General features: G+C 41.1%; 1 protein-coding gene across 6 annotated transcripts in view; it reads right to left on the bottom strand.

Annotated features, from left to right (window-relative positions):
• FRY (FRY microtubule binding protein) overlaps window positions 1–14,307 on the bottom strand; it is a 244,568-nt gene that overhangs the window by 68,120 nt on the left and 162,141 nt on the right. For all 6 annotated transcript variants that reach the window (XM_072134385.1, XM_072134380.1, XM_072134381.1 and 3 more), the window contains 9 exons: window positions 10,150–10,332; window positions 9,656–9,742; window positions 8,212–8,471; window positions 6,359–6,548; window positions 4,161–4,285; window positions 2,948–3,005; window positions 2,046–2,137; window positions 1,788–1,960; window positions 651–811 (listed from right to left, as the gene is read on the bottom strand). In XM_072134385.1, the coding sequence (XP_071990486.1) occupies window positions 651–811; window positions 1,788–1,960; window positions 2,046–2,137; window positions 2,948–3,005; window positions 4,161–4,285; window positions 6,359–6,548; window positions 8,212–8,471; window positions 9,656–9,742; window positions 10,150–10,332 (1,329 nt within the window). The remainder of the gene's footprint in view (window positions 1–650; window positions 812–1,787; window positions 1,961–2,045; window positions 2,138–2,947; window positions 3,006–4,160; window positions 4,286–6,358; window positions 6,549–8,211; window positions 8,472–9,655; window positions 9,743–10,149; window positions 10,333–14,307) is intronic.

The following is a 14,307-nucleotide window of genomic DNA, read 5'->3' as shown; positions in this document are numbered from 1 at the left end:
GAGGCAGCACTCAGAGCCCTTTCTATGGGCACCCAAGTCACTCAAAGAATCTTCCTGCAGTTCCAAGCAACTTAAAAGATGCAGCTTTCAGTTAAATATTAAAGTGTTACTTGGGACTGTAGGAAGAGGGAGAATGAGTAGACAGGGCATATTTATCTTTGGAGGACCTTCTGCTGTATACAGAGGGACACTGCAAAGAAGCTAAAGAGCTGCAAATTTTCCATCTTGTCCTCCTAAGGTCAATATGATCGAAGGTTGTTGAAGAACAGGGAGCAATAAGTTACTGCTTTTGGTTGGCACCTGGCAATAAATAAGGGAGGTTTTGGGTTGTAGTTTGGGCACTCGGCCACTAAATGGTTCACTAAATGGTATCTGTGTTGAAGCCCCAGGTTTCCCAGGATCATTGAAGGTCCTAAATGAAGGATTCACTCTTGATAATAAGGTATAGACATATCCTGGAGATATGTCATCATTACTGACAAGGGAATAACATATAACCATAATTTACATATAGGACCTATGGAAATTTTCCGATAATATGACTTGATATAACAAACAGTTGTACAAAAAAAATAAAACTAAAATTAAATGCTTCTACTATTAAAAAAAAAGATAGAAACAAGAAATTTAGTGGGTAGCGTTGAATTCACCTTTAGGGCACAGTACTGATATCTTGTGATCTGATGGTTTCGATCGCTGTAACGGTCCAGAGGAGTGAACATTATGCTGAAAGGACCGGCCCACTGGCTAAACAGGATAAATAGATGGTGCCGCAAACTTTGTTGTGGAAACAAAAATCTCCGGTGGTGAACTAAATACAAATACAATAAAAGACCAAGTTTTAACAATGTGTTCAAATGTCCACAAATATGATGCAGATTTTACCATTATTGGTAACACTTTCAGGTTACTTATTAAAGGCATCCTTTACTGAAAAGCGTAGAAACTATGGTATAAACCTTCATTAAAGATCTCCTTTCTTTTTGTGGCTACAGCCTTTATGGAGATTTAGTTAGCCTCATGCTATCAGAGTAAAAACAAACCCTGTGTAGTATCCAGGGACAACATTGACCCATTTGTAGGAAATTCAAAATAAAGAAAATGCAGCATGGATAAACCAAGGACACTTACTCATAGATTCTGTGACAGTGGTAATCTTCTTCTTTGCTATCTATGGCCTCCTTCCTTCTAAAATCAACTTTTAAAATAATGCTAATGAGCCTGAAAGGCTACTGGGGCAGTTCCTAGAGCCTCTGCAGCAGTGAGATTACATCAGGCAGAGGGAGGGGGAAGGAGGGAGCAGAAGGGGAGAGTGAGACAGTGAAACAGCCTTTAAATCTGCAGCACAAAGGGTCCCTGGTAACACCCTCAGTAGAACTTCCGACTCATTAGCATAATTTGAAACATTCATTTTAGAAGGAATGAGGCCCTGGATAATATATATAAGAATATTATCACAGTCATGGTGCCTGGTTCTATACATAAGTCAGTCCATTTCATTTCAGTATTGCATCCAAGTCCATTGCCGCAATCGTGGTGTAGAGAATTATAATAAAAGAAGTCCTGAGAAGCATAGTTCCTTAGGAATATTTTAGTTGGACATGTACCATTACTTTTAATGATGATAGACATGTGCTTTAAATTATATCTATTTGAACTGTTAATTCACTTTGAAGCAACTAAATAAAGAGTTTCCTTATAGTCAAATTTTCCCGACCTGTGCCAAAGAAAAAATAAAAATATAGTGCAGACCTTAAATAAACAACCAGCACCACCTGATATCATACCTGGCACACACTGGATCAGATTGGCAATCATGGCACTGAAGTGAGCTCTAATGTCTTTGAGTATTTCAACATCCTTATCATTTTCAGCTTCCAGAAGCATCCGGGTAAGGTCCACATACTCCAAAAACAAGGCCCCCAGAGCTAAGGTGTCTCTTTCTAAGGCGCCATTAGTGCTTAAGATAAAGGAAAAAAGAACAAATTCAGAAACAAATACAGAATGATTTTCTATCCATTTAGGATAGAGATAACATAACTTACTTGTCACTTATAACACCAGCATCGGCCAATAACTCAAATATCCTCAATAGCTGCAACCTCAGCAGGTCTCGCCGCTCTCTCCGTTTCTTGTTCTGCCAGGCAAATCAATATTAGGAGAATATGTTAAACTTTCAAGTGCACAGGGAGGAGTCACTGCTGTAGCCAATCAGAGGCTTTAGTAGTGATCTTTATAATGGTTTCCCTAACTGGAAGAGGGGTGCAATGAAGGGTTTACTTACTTATTTTACCACTACGTTGCACTAAAGGGAATCAGTCATCACAATTTACCTACTCAGACTAACTGCTATGTTATGTGGAAGGTGCTGGAAGTATAGCAGTAGGCCATGTTATCACTGCAGAGGCAGAGCCATGAGGTGCTCTGTCACCACCCACACAAAGCCTAATTTGCATTATTTTTAAACTTGCTTTTTGGCATGGAGTGTGCAGCAGGAAAAAGAATGGGAGATATATGTGGGCAAAGCCCTACAAAGCATAGCAGTTAGGCTATATTCACACTACCGTATGGAGGACGTATATACGGCCGACGTATATACGGCTGATATACGTCCTCCATAGACGGCAATGGGCGCACAGCGCCCTACGGGAGCGGTACGGTGCAGCACACGTGCGGCACCGTACCGCTCCGCACCCGGGAAAAAGATAGGACCTGTCCTATCTTTTCCCGTAATACGGCGCCGTGCGCCATGTATCTCTATGGAGAGGGGCGGGGGTGAGCTGCGCTCATCCCCTGCTCCTCTCCGCAGCGCCGATGTATGCACGCCGTACTACGGTACGGCGGGCATACATCGTGTGAATGTAGCCTTAGTTTGAGAAGGTAAATCTTGATGACGCTTTCCCTTTAAAGCAGATTTGATTTCCCCTTTAAATGTCTGAAGACTAACCTCTGGTCTCCGTTCCAAGGCTTCTTTCATTAGAGGATGAAGTTCTTCCACCAATTCCCTGTAAAACAGATATTTGTCCATTTTTAACCAAACACGACACAGTTACTGGATGAATTATTCTACTTTACAGAAGATCAATCACCTTTCTGAGTTTTCTGTTTTACAAAATAATTGTATTTGGTAAGAAAGGAAAAGCAAAAAAACTAAATAAATAAGATTTATACGGCTAGTTAAAACATAACTGCCTTTTTTTCAGATAGAGCGCCACACCCGTCCACAGGCTGTATGTGGTAATGCAACTCTGATCCAAGTGGTGGTAAGATGCAATACCAAACTCAACCATAAGCAGGTGTGGTGCCCTTTCTAATAAGCGGAGTACAGGCAGTCCCCGGGTTACATACAAGATAGGTTCCATAAGTATGTTCTTAAGTTGAATTTGTATGCAAGTTGGAGTTTCAAAATATTTTGCTGTAATGGGACCAAGGATTATCAATAAAGCTTCATTACAGACACCTGTAATCATTCCAGTCTGGGACTTTAGTAAAGCATCCATAGAGCTTCACCAGAGGTCACAGTGGGCAGAGGGGTCAGTCTTTAACTTGGGGTTGTCTGTAAGTTGGGTGTTCTTAAGTAGGGGACCACCTGTAATCTTCTATAATAATGCATTACCTCTATAATTAATAATTACCATACTTCAAAATTTCTGTCCAAACTCAGTATATTTCAACTATATTTTTATTATAATAGTTTTTTTGGGACAAAAATGGAATATTATTGGCCTTGGATGTGCCAGAAATTTGACTGAATAATAATAATATTAAAAAAAGAGCCAGTAAGAAACAAAGTAGTGGATTATTAAAAGAAGAAGGGGTCACAACCACAATGTATGACTGTAAATGTGTATTATGGATTATTTTTCTCTAATTAGCATCTACATTGATGTTGGAGAAAGGAATTCCAGGCCATTTGGTGTTACATCTGTGACCCTCCCATAAGGGTGCACAATACCCCATTCACTTGCATGAGCCGCAGAATACCGACAGACTCCTTTGGGAATCTGTTCTTAATTGCTGACAGAATTCTAAACTTGACCTATGAAAGTTAAGAATGTAGAGAAATAATTCCTACAGTTTGAATTAAAATAGTTTTTTTTCTTATTTTGAGCACTTTAAGGTGTAGGAACAACTGAAAAACAGTTCATGCTGCATCATACCTGAAGACCAATGCGTTTGTCCTACCAAAACCCAGCACAAGGGACTCAGTGATTTCAATACTCTCCAGTCTCATCAAGGGGACGAGTTGTTTGAGCAGGACACTAATGGAAGGAGTTCCAATGATCTAGGAAAGAAAAACATCCTCTGTAATTTCATGTATTGCCATGATGTGTGCAGTACTAGGGCTCCAGCCAAGGAAAGACAGAGACGTATTCTTAATAGGACTAGGACTGGAACATATTTTAAAGTTTTCTTTAATCCACAGGTCGCCTTCCCCCAGACAAGGCTTCTTTATTGTAAGAATTGGGAATACAGGCAGTCCCCGGGTTACATACAAGATAGGGTCTGTAGGTTTGTTCTTAAGTTGAATTTGTATGTAAGTCGGACCTGTATATTTTATCATTGTAACCCCCAGCCAGAACTTTTTTGGTCTCTGTGACAATTGGATTTTAAAAATGTTGGGTTGTCATAAGACCAGGATTAACACTAAAGCTTCATTGCAGATGCCATTGATAACTGTTACAGCTGATTATTGTAGCCTAGGACTAAAGTACAATAAATTACCAATATCCAGGGGTCCGTTTGTAACTAGGGGTCGTATGTAAGTTGAGTGTTCTTAAGTAGGGGACCGCCTGTATGTGGAAAAACCGAGCTCATAATAGTAGAGACAGAAGAGAGCTTCAAAAATGGCCTAGATGCCTTTTTTTTTTTTTAGCAAAATTACATTGAATATTATGTTATAATATAGACTTGCATTGCCTTACATCCCCTTCTCTTCTCTTTCTTGGTTGAACCTCATGGACATACGCAGGGGCGTAACTACAGCGGTAGTAGCGATAGCAGCCGCAATGGGGCCCGCAATGTCAGGGGCCCTCGGCATCTGACCTGACACACTGAAGAATGGAGGATGTGCACCATTATATACATATTAAGCTGCACATTGTAGAGTATAATATACATATTAGAGTGCACATCTTCCACAGTACACAAACACAATCGGCAGCTCAGATAAGAAATGTCGGGAGGGGACAGCACAATGACAAGACTAGAGACAGGACTAGATCTCTCATCTCTAATATCTGCCATATACTCTCCTAGTTACGTCCCTAGACGTATGTCTTTTATAAAGAGTAAAAACTATAAAACTAAATGGACTGCCACAGAGAGCTGAGATCTGTGCTCAGCAGTCCCATCAATGGTAAAGAGAAGGGTAGTGCAGATACTTGGCACAATGGCCCTGTTAGCCTTTGGGCTTTTAAGGGTTGTGTCGGTGTTAGTTTTTTTGTTCTAGTGTCTTTCCAACCCAAATATTTTTTCCCTTTGTGTATAGCGTCTCCTCACTGTTTCTTAAAAGATTTGTGTACCTAGAAGTTGGGTTCAACCTACCTCCCTAGTAAACAAAAAAAAAACAGGTGTATGGTGATTGGCAAGACTTCATGCACACGACCACCTCCATAGGAGTGGGCACTCGGGTTGGTCAAGGTTTAGTGAGACACAGAAGCCTCACCGCTCCGTGACCGTGCATAATAGAAGTGAATGGCAGCCGTGAACTAGCCACAATTTCTGCGGCGAGCTCACATCCACTATATACAGTCATATGCATGAGGCTTAAAGGGGTATTCTCGTCTGGGCATTCACATTCAGTTTCATTAATCTGCCATATATAAACATTTCTTCAATTAGATGTTATTAAAAAAAATGTTCCTGTGTGAAGATAATTTCCCATAAATGTAGTAATATGGTCCCTTAGAAACGAGATAGCTTCCTCGGATACGGCCACGTCTGCTGGAGGGATTGCACAAAGAAACAAAAAGGTTTTTGAATATGAAATGTCTGGGAGTTACTACATGTCCTACAGCCGTCCTGTGGTAATGATCGCTGAATCCAGGTGGTCAGGCAGGACTCTATAGCGCAAGTCTGGCCACCACAGCCAGAGTGTGATGTGGTCGTATCCGAGGAAGCTATCTCGTTTCTAAGGGACAACATGGCTACATTTATGAGAAATTATCTTCACACCGGAACATTTTTTTTAATAACATCCAATTGAAGAAATGTTTACATATGGAAGATTAATGAAACTGAATATGAGTGCCCAGACGAGAATACCCCTTTAAGTCCTATTATAGACTCTGAAGAACATCTATGAAATATTTACAGCATAACATGTGGTAACCCCAAAGAATCGAACACCCCTTACCTTGTTATCGTAGCTGATGGAGCCATCAGGAGTTGTAGCCATAATCTCAGGAGTAGATGCCCGTAAGTGACCAGGACTCATAATACTAGGTCTCGCAACACCAAAACAGAGAATAAGATAGTTCCTCCATAGCGTAACATAATTATCCCCACTGCTGGCAGTACTGGTTTTCTTGGCATTTATTGGGCTACTATAACAAGAAAAATACAGATTTTCTAAATTTCACATTGCACAAATTTTCTAATTTTCCATTATTTTTATATAGGGCACACAGATTCCGCAGCACTACACATGCACGATGGGGGGTCCGACTAAGGTACTTCGGATCTAATAGGACCCCACATTCTAGTAATCTGTGGGGGTCTGATCACCTAGACCAAACCGATCAGCCTAACTTATTTCGTGGGAGAACCTTCTTTAAGGATTATGGAGGCTGCTCTGCTCTTAGGAACCTTGAGTGCTGCAAAGATTCTTGCCATTTCTGTTTTTGAGCTCTTTGGGCAGTTCCTTAGACCTCATGATTCTCATGTACTCTGACATACACTGTGAGCTCTGAGGTCTTAAAATAGACATGTTTGTGTCTTTCCTAATCAAGTCCAGTCAGTTTAATTAAACAACCGGACTCCAACGTAGGAGTAGAACCATCTCAAGGTGGATCAGAAGAAAATGGACAGCATGTGTGTTTTTCATCTTACAAATTGGCTTCAATGAAACAAAGAGTGAAACATTTAAAAGGGTCTGAACACTTTCCGTACCACTGTGTGTCAGAGCCTCTACCACTGGAGGATTAACTGGTAAACTCTGGTGGATCAGTATGTCTGTGTAAAGAACTATGAAGTTATGATTAGTATCAAACATCCAAAAATTGTTTCTATTTCACCCTTACCCCGAAAAAAAGACTGACAGCCCCTTCCCCTATAGGATGAGGAACACTATGTATTGTATAAAAGGTAATTTCTCTTAAGGCTGCACTTATCGCTGCAGTATGCCTCTTCGCTGCACTAACAATTATTACATTTCACAGCGTGTTAGCTGTTTTTAATGGGGATCTCAAGAACAACCAGTACTTGAAGAGAACTATAAATATAGACAAATCTGCCTAATGAGACCTAACAAAGGACGTTATCTTTGTAATAATACAACAAAGTGATTTAAGTATTCTGGTATAATACTATTCTGGAAAGAAGCAGATGGAACATTTATAATTAGCTATAAATCGAGAAAATACAGGGGTATAATAGTTGTGATGTTTTTATGCTCCAATACCAAGAGGCCCCTGGTAATGTGAAAGGCCCCTTCACTTTTATTGTCATATCAGCATCTATTAGGGTAGCCTGGATGGGCGTCAACAAGAACAGAAACTTAAAAGGGGACACTTTCACCCCCTCCACCAATACAAACTTTTGTATCGCTAAAGAGGTGCCACTCCTCTCATTCAGACACAGTTGGAAATTATTTTCTAGCCCCTATTGTCCCCAAAAAAATCACTGCCAGAGTCTTATTAGCATATTGGGAGTCAAAACTTAAACTAAAAAGGTCTTAAAGTGACAGAATCCCCATTGGATAGTAAAGTTAATACCGGCGTCTTACAATGTGGTAGAAGGGTCCCTTTAGTCTATAGCCCTGGGTCAAGAAAAATGAAAATTTTATATTTCACATCTAAATATTTTTTTTCTGTAAATTTTGTAACTTAATTAGTCTCTCAATAAAAAGGTAGTATTTTATAAAATGTATTGTCTCTTTGGGGGTCTATAAGATAATTTATACAATATTCATTTTTTACGCTCAGATAATACCTTTATAGCTTTGCTTAGATTTATTAAAAAAAAATACAAGCAATGTGCCCTACTTACTTAGGGTCTACCAATGGCATCAGCAGCTGTAGTCTTGTGAAAGCATAGGGCCAGGCATAGCTGAGGGCTGTAGGACAATGTTTGGGTAGGTTTTCTTGCCTAAGAAATGTGAACAGGCAGAGGACCCATGGGTCCTTTACAGACTGTGCAAATATCCACACGTGAGAAGGGCTTTTCACATCGTAATGGCTATTGACAAGGACTGCGTTCCACTCCACCAACCACTGTAGGTCCACATTGTGAGTAAATGGCAGAGGAGCCTGGTAACAAAAGTAAATATTATGTTAAAAACAACAAAAAAATTAGAATGTACCGTAATTGACAAGAGACTATGGATGAGCACATGGGACAAGCCTATCAATTTTCAGCAATGCAGTTTACCAATAGCTATTCCTACTCCCCGATACACATATATGCTCGACAGGGCATGTAGGTGCTTACTATACAGTGAAGGGACCTTCTGTAAGACACCTTCGTTGGCGGTTTGTCTCCTGGAGCAAGAAATGACATGGCAAAACTGAAAACGCCTAATCCTTCCTACCCCTGATACCCTTTGAGGGTAATGAAGAGGCCTCCACAAACATGGTCAGGAAAAAAATGCCAGGATAGATAGATGGTCAGAAGAAGAAAACAGATGGGATGGGATGAAAGTACAAAAAGATTCCCTCTGAGGCATCACATTATTTGGTTTGTAGTGTATACAAGTAGAAGAAACGTACTATGTGGGTCAAGGTTAATACTATTAGGACCAAAAGTAAAGTCCTTGGATTAGGTAACAGGATAAAAACCTGATTTGGCAAACACTTCTAAGAACAAAGTGCAAATGATCTGGATGTTCACCAACTTAGTACTGCTTCAGCATTTCAACATTTTATGCCAACATTGGGATTAGATCAGTCATGTATTATTAGGAAAGCCTACTGTAATGTATTTTTTAAATTAGAAACGGCCCCAACCATGGGATATGGGAAGCAAGCCGCCCACAGTACTGGAATGAATCTATAGTAACGCTATCGGAATGCAGCCATAGGTAGGATGGACGTTCCAGGTCAGGAAAAGATTCCATAGCCGATAAAGTGGGTTGTTACTAGAGATGAACGGAACACATGTTGCCTTTCTGCCGTTACTAGAGATGAACAGACCTGATATTCGGGTTCTGCCATTCAACCTGGACAAATTGACGGATTAGCAGCTAAACAGCCAATATGGCAAATTGAGGCCACTAGCAACTATCCAGTTGACCAGGGGGGCCACCCTGTTTAACCCGATCATCAGGTCCGATGATCCAAGTTATGTTAAGGTGACACATTTTTCATGACCAGGTTTATGGCACAACTGCAGCAGCAATAACAATGGAAACATGGCTGTAGATACTATATATTAATATTATGTTTTTTTTAAAAAAATATATAAGACACAACCAAATATATAAAAAACTACTTACAGAATCGGACACTGCTACATGTAGGAAGCTTTCAAGTATAGAGGGACTGAGCTGATCCAGCACATCAATCATCGGCTTGTCGTCTTCCTATAATGAATACAAGGTTTAAAAACGTCATAAGACAAAGATGTTTAATGCTCAATAAGGGGGAGAGGTATTTTAAATATTAAAGGATTAATCATCAAAATTAGATTTGGCGGTGGACTGACACCTTGTGCCTCCACCGTTCAGCTGTTCCTGTATCTGATTCACATGGTTGCAATGTCCCATGGTCTGTTCGGAGCTTAGTATCATTTAAGAGAAAGGAAATTAGCTGCAATACCAAACTTGGCCACTATACAATGTACATTGGTGAGCTGGGTAGACTGGTTTCAGAGTGTCGGTCCCCCAACAATCGGATATTAAATCACCCATGCTAAAGATAGGAATACAAAGTAATACCCCATTTAAGGTGTCATCATCCAACATACACAGATTGATAGCTCAGTACATACCTCCGCTTGGCCCAGTGCAGTAAATAGCGCTCGGACCTCTTTGAGGATTAAAACCGCCATTTTCCGAGTTGCCAGCTGAAAACTGCAAAGTAACAGAAGTGCAAATCCTTCTACCGCGTGCAATACATTGGAGTAAGGTCCTCGCTCAGACTGTATCCTGTGACTGGATCCATTCGGAATGAGCTAGGTGACAAAAAATACACGAAGATTAAACAGTTAATACAGAACCTTAATTTTGGCTCTAGTAAGACCTCCTAGTAACCAAAGCTACAATTCAGATATACTCTTAATAAAAAAAAACCTTCACAGCCAAAACTATTGCAAACCAATACCAAGCTAAAATAAGAGCAGACCCTACCAGAAGCGAAACACACCAGTATGTCAGTGTGCTTGGTTTACAATCCTTCATCCTGGTGGTTGATGTCATTTAAATAGTCTCTAACATTTCATCAATTTTTGCATAGTATAAGTGAATATGACAATTTGGAACATACTCTATCCCATCTCTAACCACCCTCCCTATCCCTGTCCTAAACTGCTTTTCACTCTCTCTTCAATCTCTGCTGAATCCATCTTGCTGGCAAAACGGAGAGACTATCAATACGGTATAACATTACATAGAAGTTCTGTGTCAGATAAACCAGGGACACTTACTCATTTACTCATAGATCAGGCACTGTGACAGTGGTAATCTTCTCATAATCAACTATTACAATTACGCTAATGTCCCTGAATGGCTCTAGGGGGTATCACCACTCCCCCTCTGTGCTGTAGCATACACTGTGCAGAATCACTCCCCCCTCCCACTGTGTGCTGAAAATTTTATCTGCTGCCGTGAGATTACATCAGGCAGAGGGAGGGGGGAAGTGCTGAGGGAGCAGAGGGGGATGCAGTGTAACAGCCTGTAAAGTTGCAGCATGGATGGCCTTGGTAACGCCCCCCAGAGCCATTGTGGCTCACTAGCATAATTTTTAAAGTTGATTTCAGAAGAAAAGAGGCCATGAACAACAGATATAAGAAGATCACCCCAGTAACAGTGGCACAGTAGTGTCCCTGGTTTATTATGATGGATTTTGATTTCCTGTAAATATTACAATTAAAATTCTGAAATGTAATTTTTTTTTTATCAATCTCACATATTTATGGCACAACTTTAATAATAGGCCAGTTCTCCGATCTCAGCGACCAAAACCAGGTGTGATGCAAAAAACAACCACCTAATAATGTAAAGTTTTATGGAATATGGTGGGTTGGTTGCTTTGGGACACTTTGTAATAGTAAGGCTATATTCACACTGCCATTGCCCGCCCGTACCGTAGCGGGCGACGGCAGTGCACGGGTAGAGGAGGAGGAGGTGAGCACTGCTCACCCCTGCCCCTCTCCATAGGAAGTTATGGCGCCGTATTACGGGAAAAGATAGAACCGCTCCGGGTACGTAACGGTACGGTGCCGCACGTGTGCCGGACCGTACCGCTCCCGTAGGGTGCTGTGCGCCCATTGCCGTCTATGGGGGGCAGTGTGAATGTAGCCTTAGAATTTGAGTTCCTTCTAGACCTTTGTAGCATAGAAAGATAAAAAAAAAAAGGACAATCCGTAAATCTGTAAATGCACCCGAGCCAGCACTACTTTGTATGTAGCAGGTCATCTCTTTTCATGTGTGTCTTCGGTATCCAATCCAAGTTCATAACATATTTTATACATTAAACCGTCCTTTTGATATTTTTTGCTAGCCACTACTGGATTAAATTATTTAGACTGCATGTCTTCTTATATAAGACTCCTTCCCTGACCTTGGAGAAGACTTTTCATTTCTTAGAAAATTACATCATAAATAATTAAGCTGAAGCATTCAGAGCAGCGCTACATCAGAACGCAGCAAATCAATCCCAAAGGACTCGACCAGTCATAAAAATAACCCGAATTCTAAGATATTATACATGCACGTATCATTCTTCTCTTCTACCGCCGAGGCATCTATTCTGCCAGCTGAATCAATATGAAATGCAGAAGATTGCGCTGCAGTGTAATGCACTTAAGTATTGGTCATCAAATTCATTGGGGGTGATGTATCATTGTTTGTTTTGTATCGTTTTTGTCTATTTGTGGTGTTGATTTGGAGCCGTTAAAAATGCTGTTTCGCAACTTTACATTGAACTAAATGAACAAAAATGAGCAAAGTCATTTTGACGTAGACTCTGCTTACACCAAATTCACGAAACTTTCATAGCCATTTTTTCACAATAGGACTGAATTCATATGCGACTTTCTATGATGTTTTTTTGCAACTTTTTTGCGACTGTTGCAAACAAACCCCATAGAATAAGAACACTGCTAACAAATTTATCAAGGAGCTCCAAACACAGACATGGGGGAGATTCATCAGAAGTGTCAGGGAACAAAACTATACTGGTTGCTAATGGCATCCAATTAGAGCATAGCTTTCATTTTCTACACTGCTGTGGGAAAATTAAAGCTGAGCTCTGATTGGTTGCCATGAGCAACTAAAACAGTTCTGCTTTTCTTATAAATACTAGTGATGGGAATTCCGGATCTTCTTCGTGAGCTGGCTCATTAGCCTCCGCTCACTAAGAAGAGTCGGCTCTTTCGGCTCCTGAACGGCTACCTATTAAATATACACTCACCAGCCACTTTATTAGGTACACCTGTCCAACTGCTCGTTAACACTTAATTTCTAATCAGCCAATCACATGGCGGCAACTCAGTACATTTAGGCATGTAGACATGGTCAAGACAATCTCCGGCAGTTCAAACCGAGCATCAGTATGGGGAAGAAAGGTGATTTGAGTGCCTTTGAACGTGGCATGGTTGTTGGTGCCAGAAAGGCTGTTCTGAGTATTTCAGAAACTGCTGATCTATTGGGATTTTAACGCACAACCATCTCTAGGGTTTACAGAGAATGGTCCGAAAAAGAAAAAACATCCAGTGAGCGGCAGTTCTGTGGGAGGAAATGCCTTATTGATGCCAGAGGAGAATGGGCAGACTGGTTCAAGCTGATAGAAAGGCAACAGTGACTAAAATCGCCACCCGTTACAACCAAGGTAGGCAGAAGAGCATCTCTGAACGCACAGTACGTCGAACTTTGAGGCAGATGGGCTACAGCAGCAGAAGACCACACCGGGTGCCACTCCTTTCAGCTAAGAACAGGAAACTGAGGCTACAATTTGCACGAGCTCATCGAAATTGGACAGTAGAAGATTGGAAAAACGTTGCCTGGTCTGATGAGTCTCGATTTCTGCTGCGACATTCGGATGGTAGGGTCAGAATTTGGCGTCAACAACATGAAAGCATGGATCCATCCTGCCTTGTATCAACGGTTCAGGCTGGTGGTGGTGGTGTCATGGTGTGGGGAATATTTTCTTGGTACCAATTGAGCATCGTTGCAACGCCACAGCCTACCTGAGTATTGTTGCTGACCATGTCCATCCCTTTATGACCACAATGTAGTGGTGGAACGAGAGATTCGCATCATGGAAGTGCAGCCGACAAATCTGCGGCAACCGTGTGATGCCATCATGTCAATATGGACCAAAATCTCTGAGGAATGCTTCAAGCACCTTGTTGAATCTATGCCATGAAGAATTGAGGCAGTTCTGAAGGCAAAAGGGGGTCCAACCCGTTACTAGCATGGTTACCTAATAAAGTGGCCGGTGAGTGTATATATATCAGGGAGCCGCAGGCCAGTCAATCACCCCACACCACTCCACTTTTAACTCGATTGTATCGGGTTGAAGGGGGCATGGTGCTCCGGTTAGGGGCCGGGTGAAGTGAGCCAACAGCTTACTGACGGGAGCCGGCTCCCGTCATTCACAAACAAGAGAATTTTAATACTACAGTGACTAAGATGGTTCAGGTTGTTCATGCCAAATTGGCGGACAAGGAATAGTAAATTTTGGCTTCCATTGGGTGGACAGACACCTATGGGAGACTCTGGCAAGTGGGCCCTGCTTTATCAATTGTGAATATAGCCCTACCCCACCGGCTCAAGGTACCATGTGAACAGTTCTTTTAACTTACAACAAAAAAGATTGACTGAAGGGATGGAATAATCACCCTGATCCACAAAGCTTTGCATCATGCTGCAAAAACTCTTTTCGATCTGCTAGTGATCTTAGATTATTCTCTATCTTAATTTGAACG

This window comes from Engystomops pustulosus, chromosome 2 (assembly GCF_040894005.1).
Source record: "Engystomops pustulosus chromosome 2, aEngPut4.maternal, whole genome shotgun sequence".
Lineage (NCBI taxonomy): Eukaryota > Metazoa > Chordata > Amphibia > Anura > Leptodactylidae > Engystomops > Engystomops pustulosus.
Note: the sequence above shows the minus strand (reverse complement) of the source record. Positions and strands in the feature narration are given on the sequence as shown.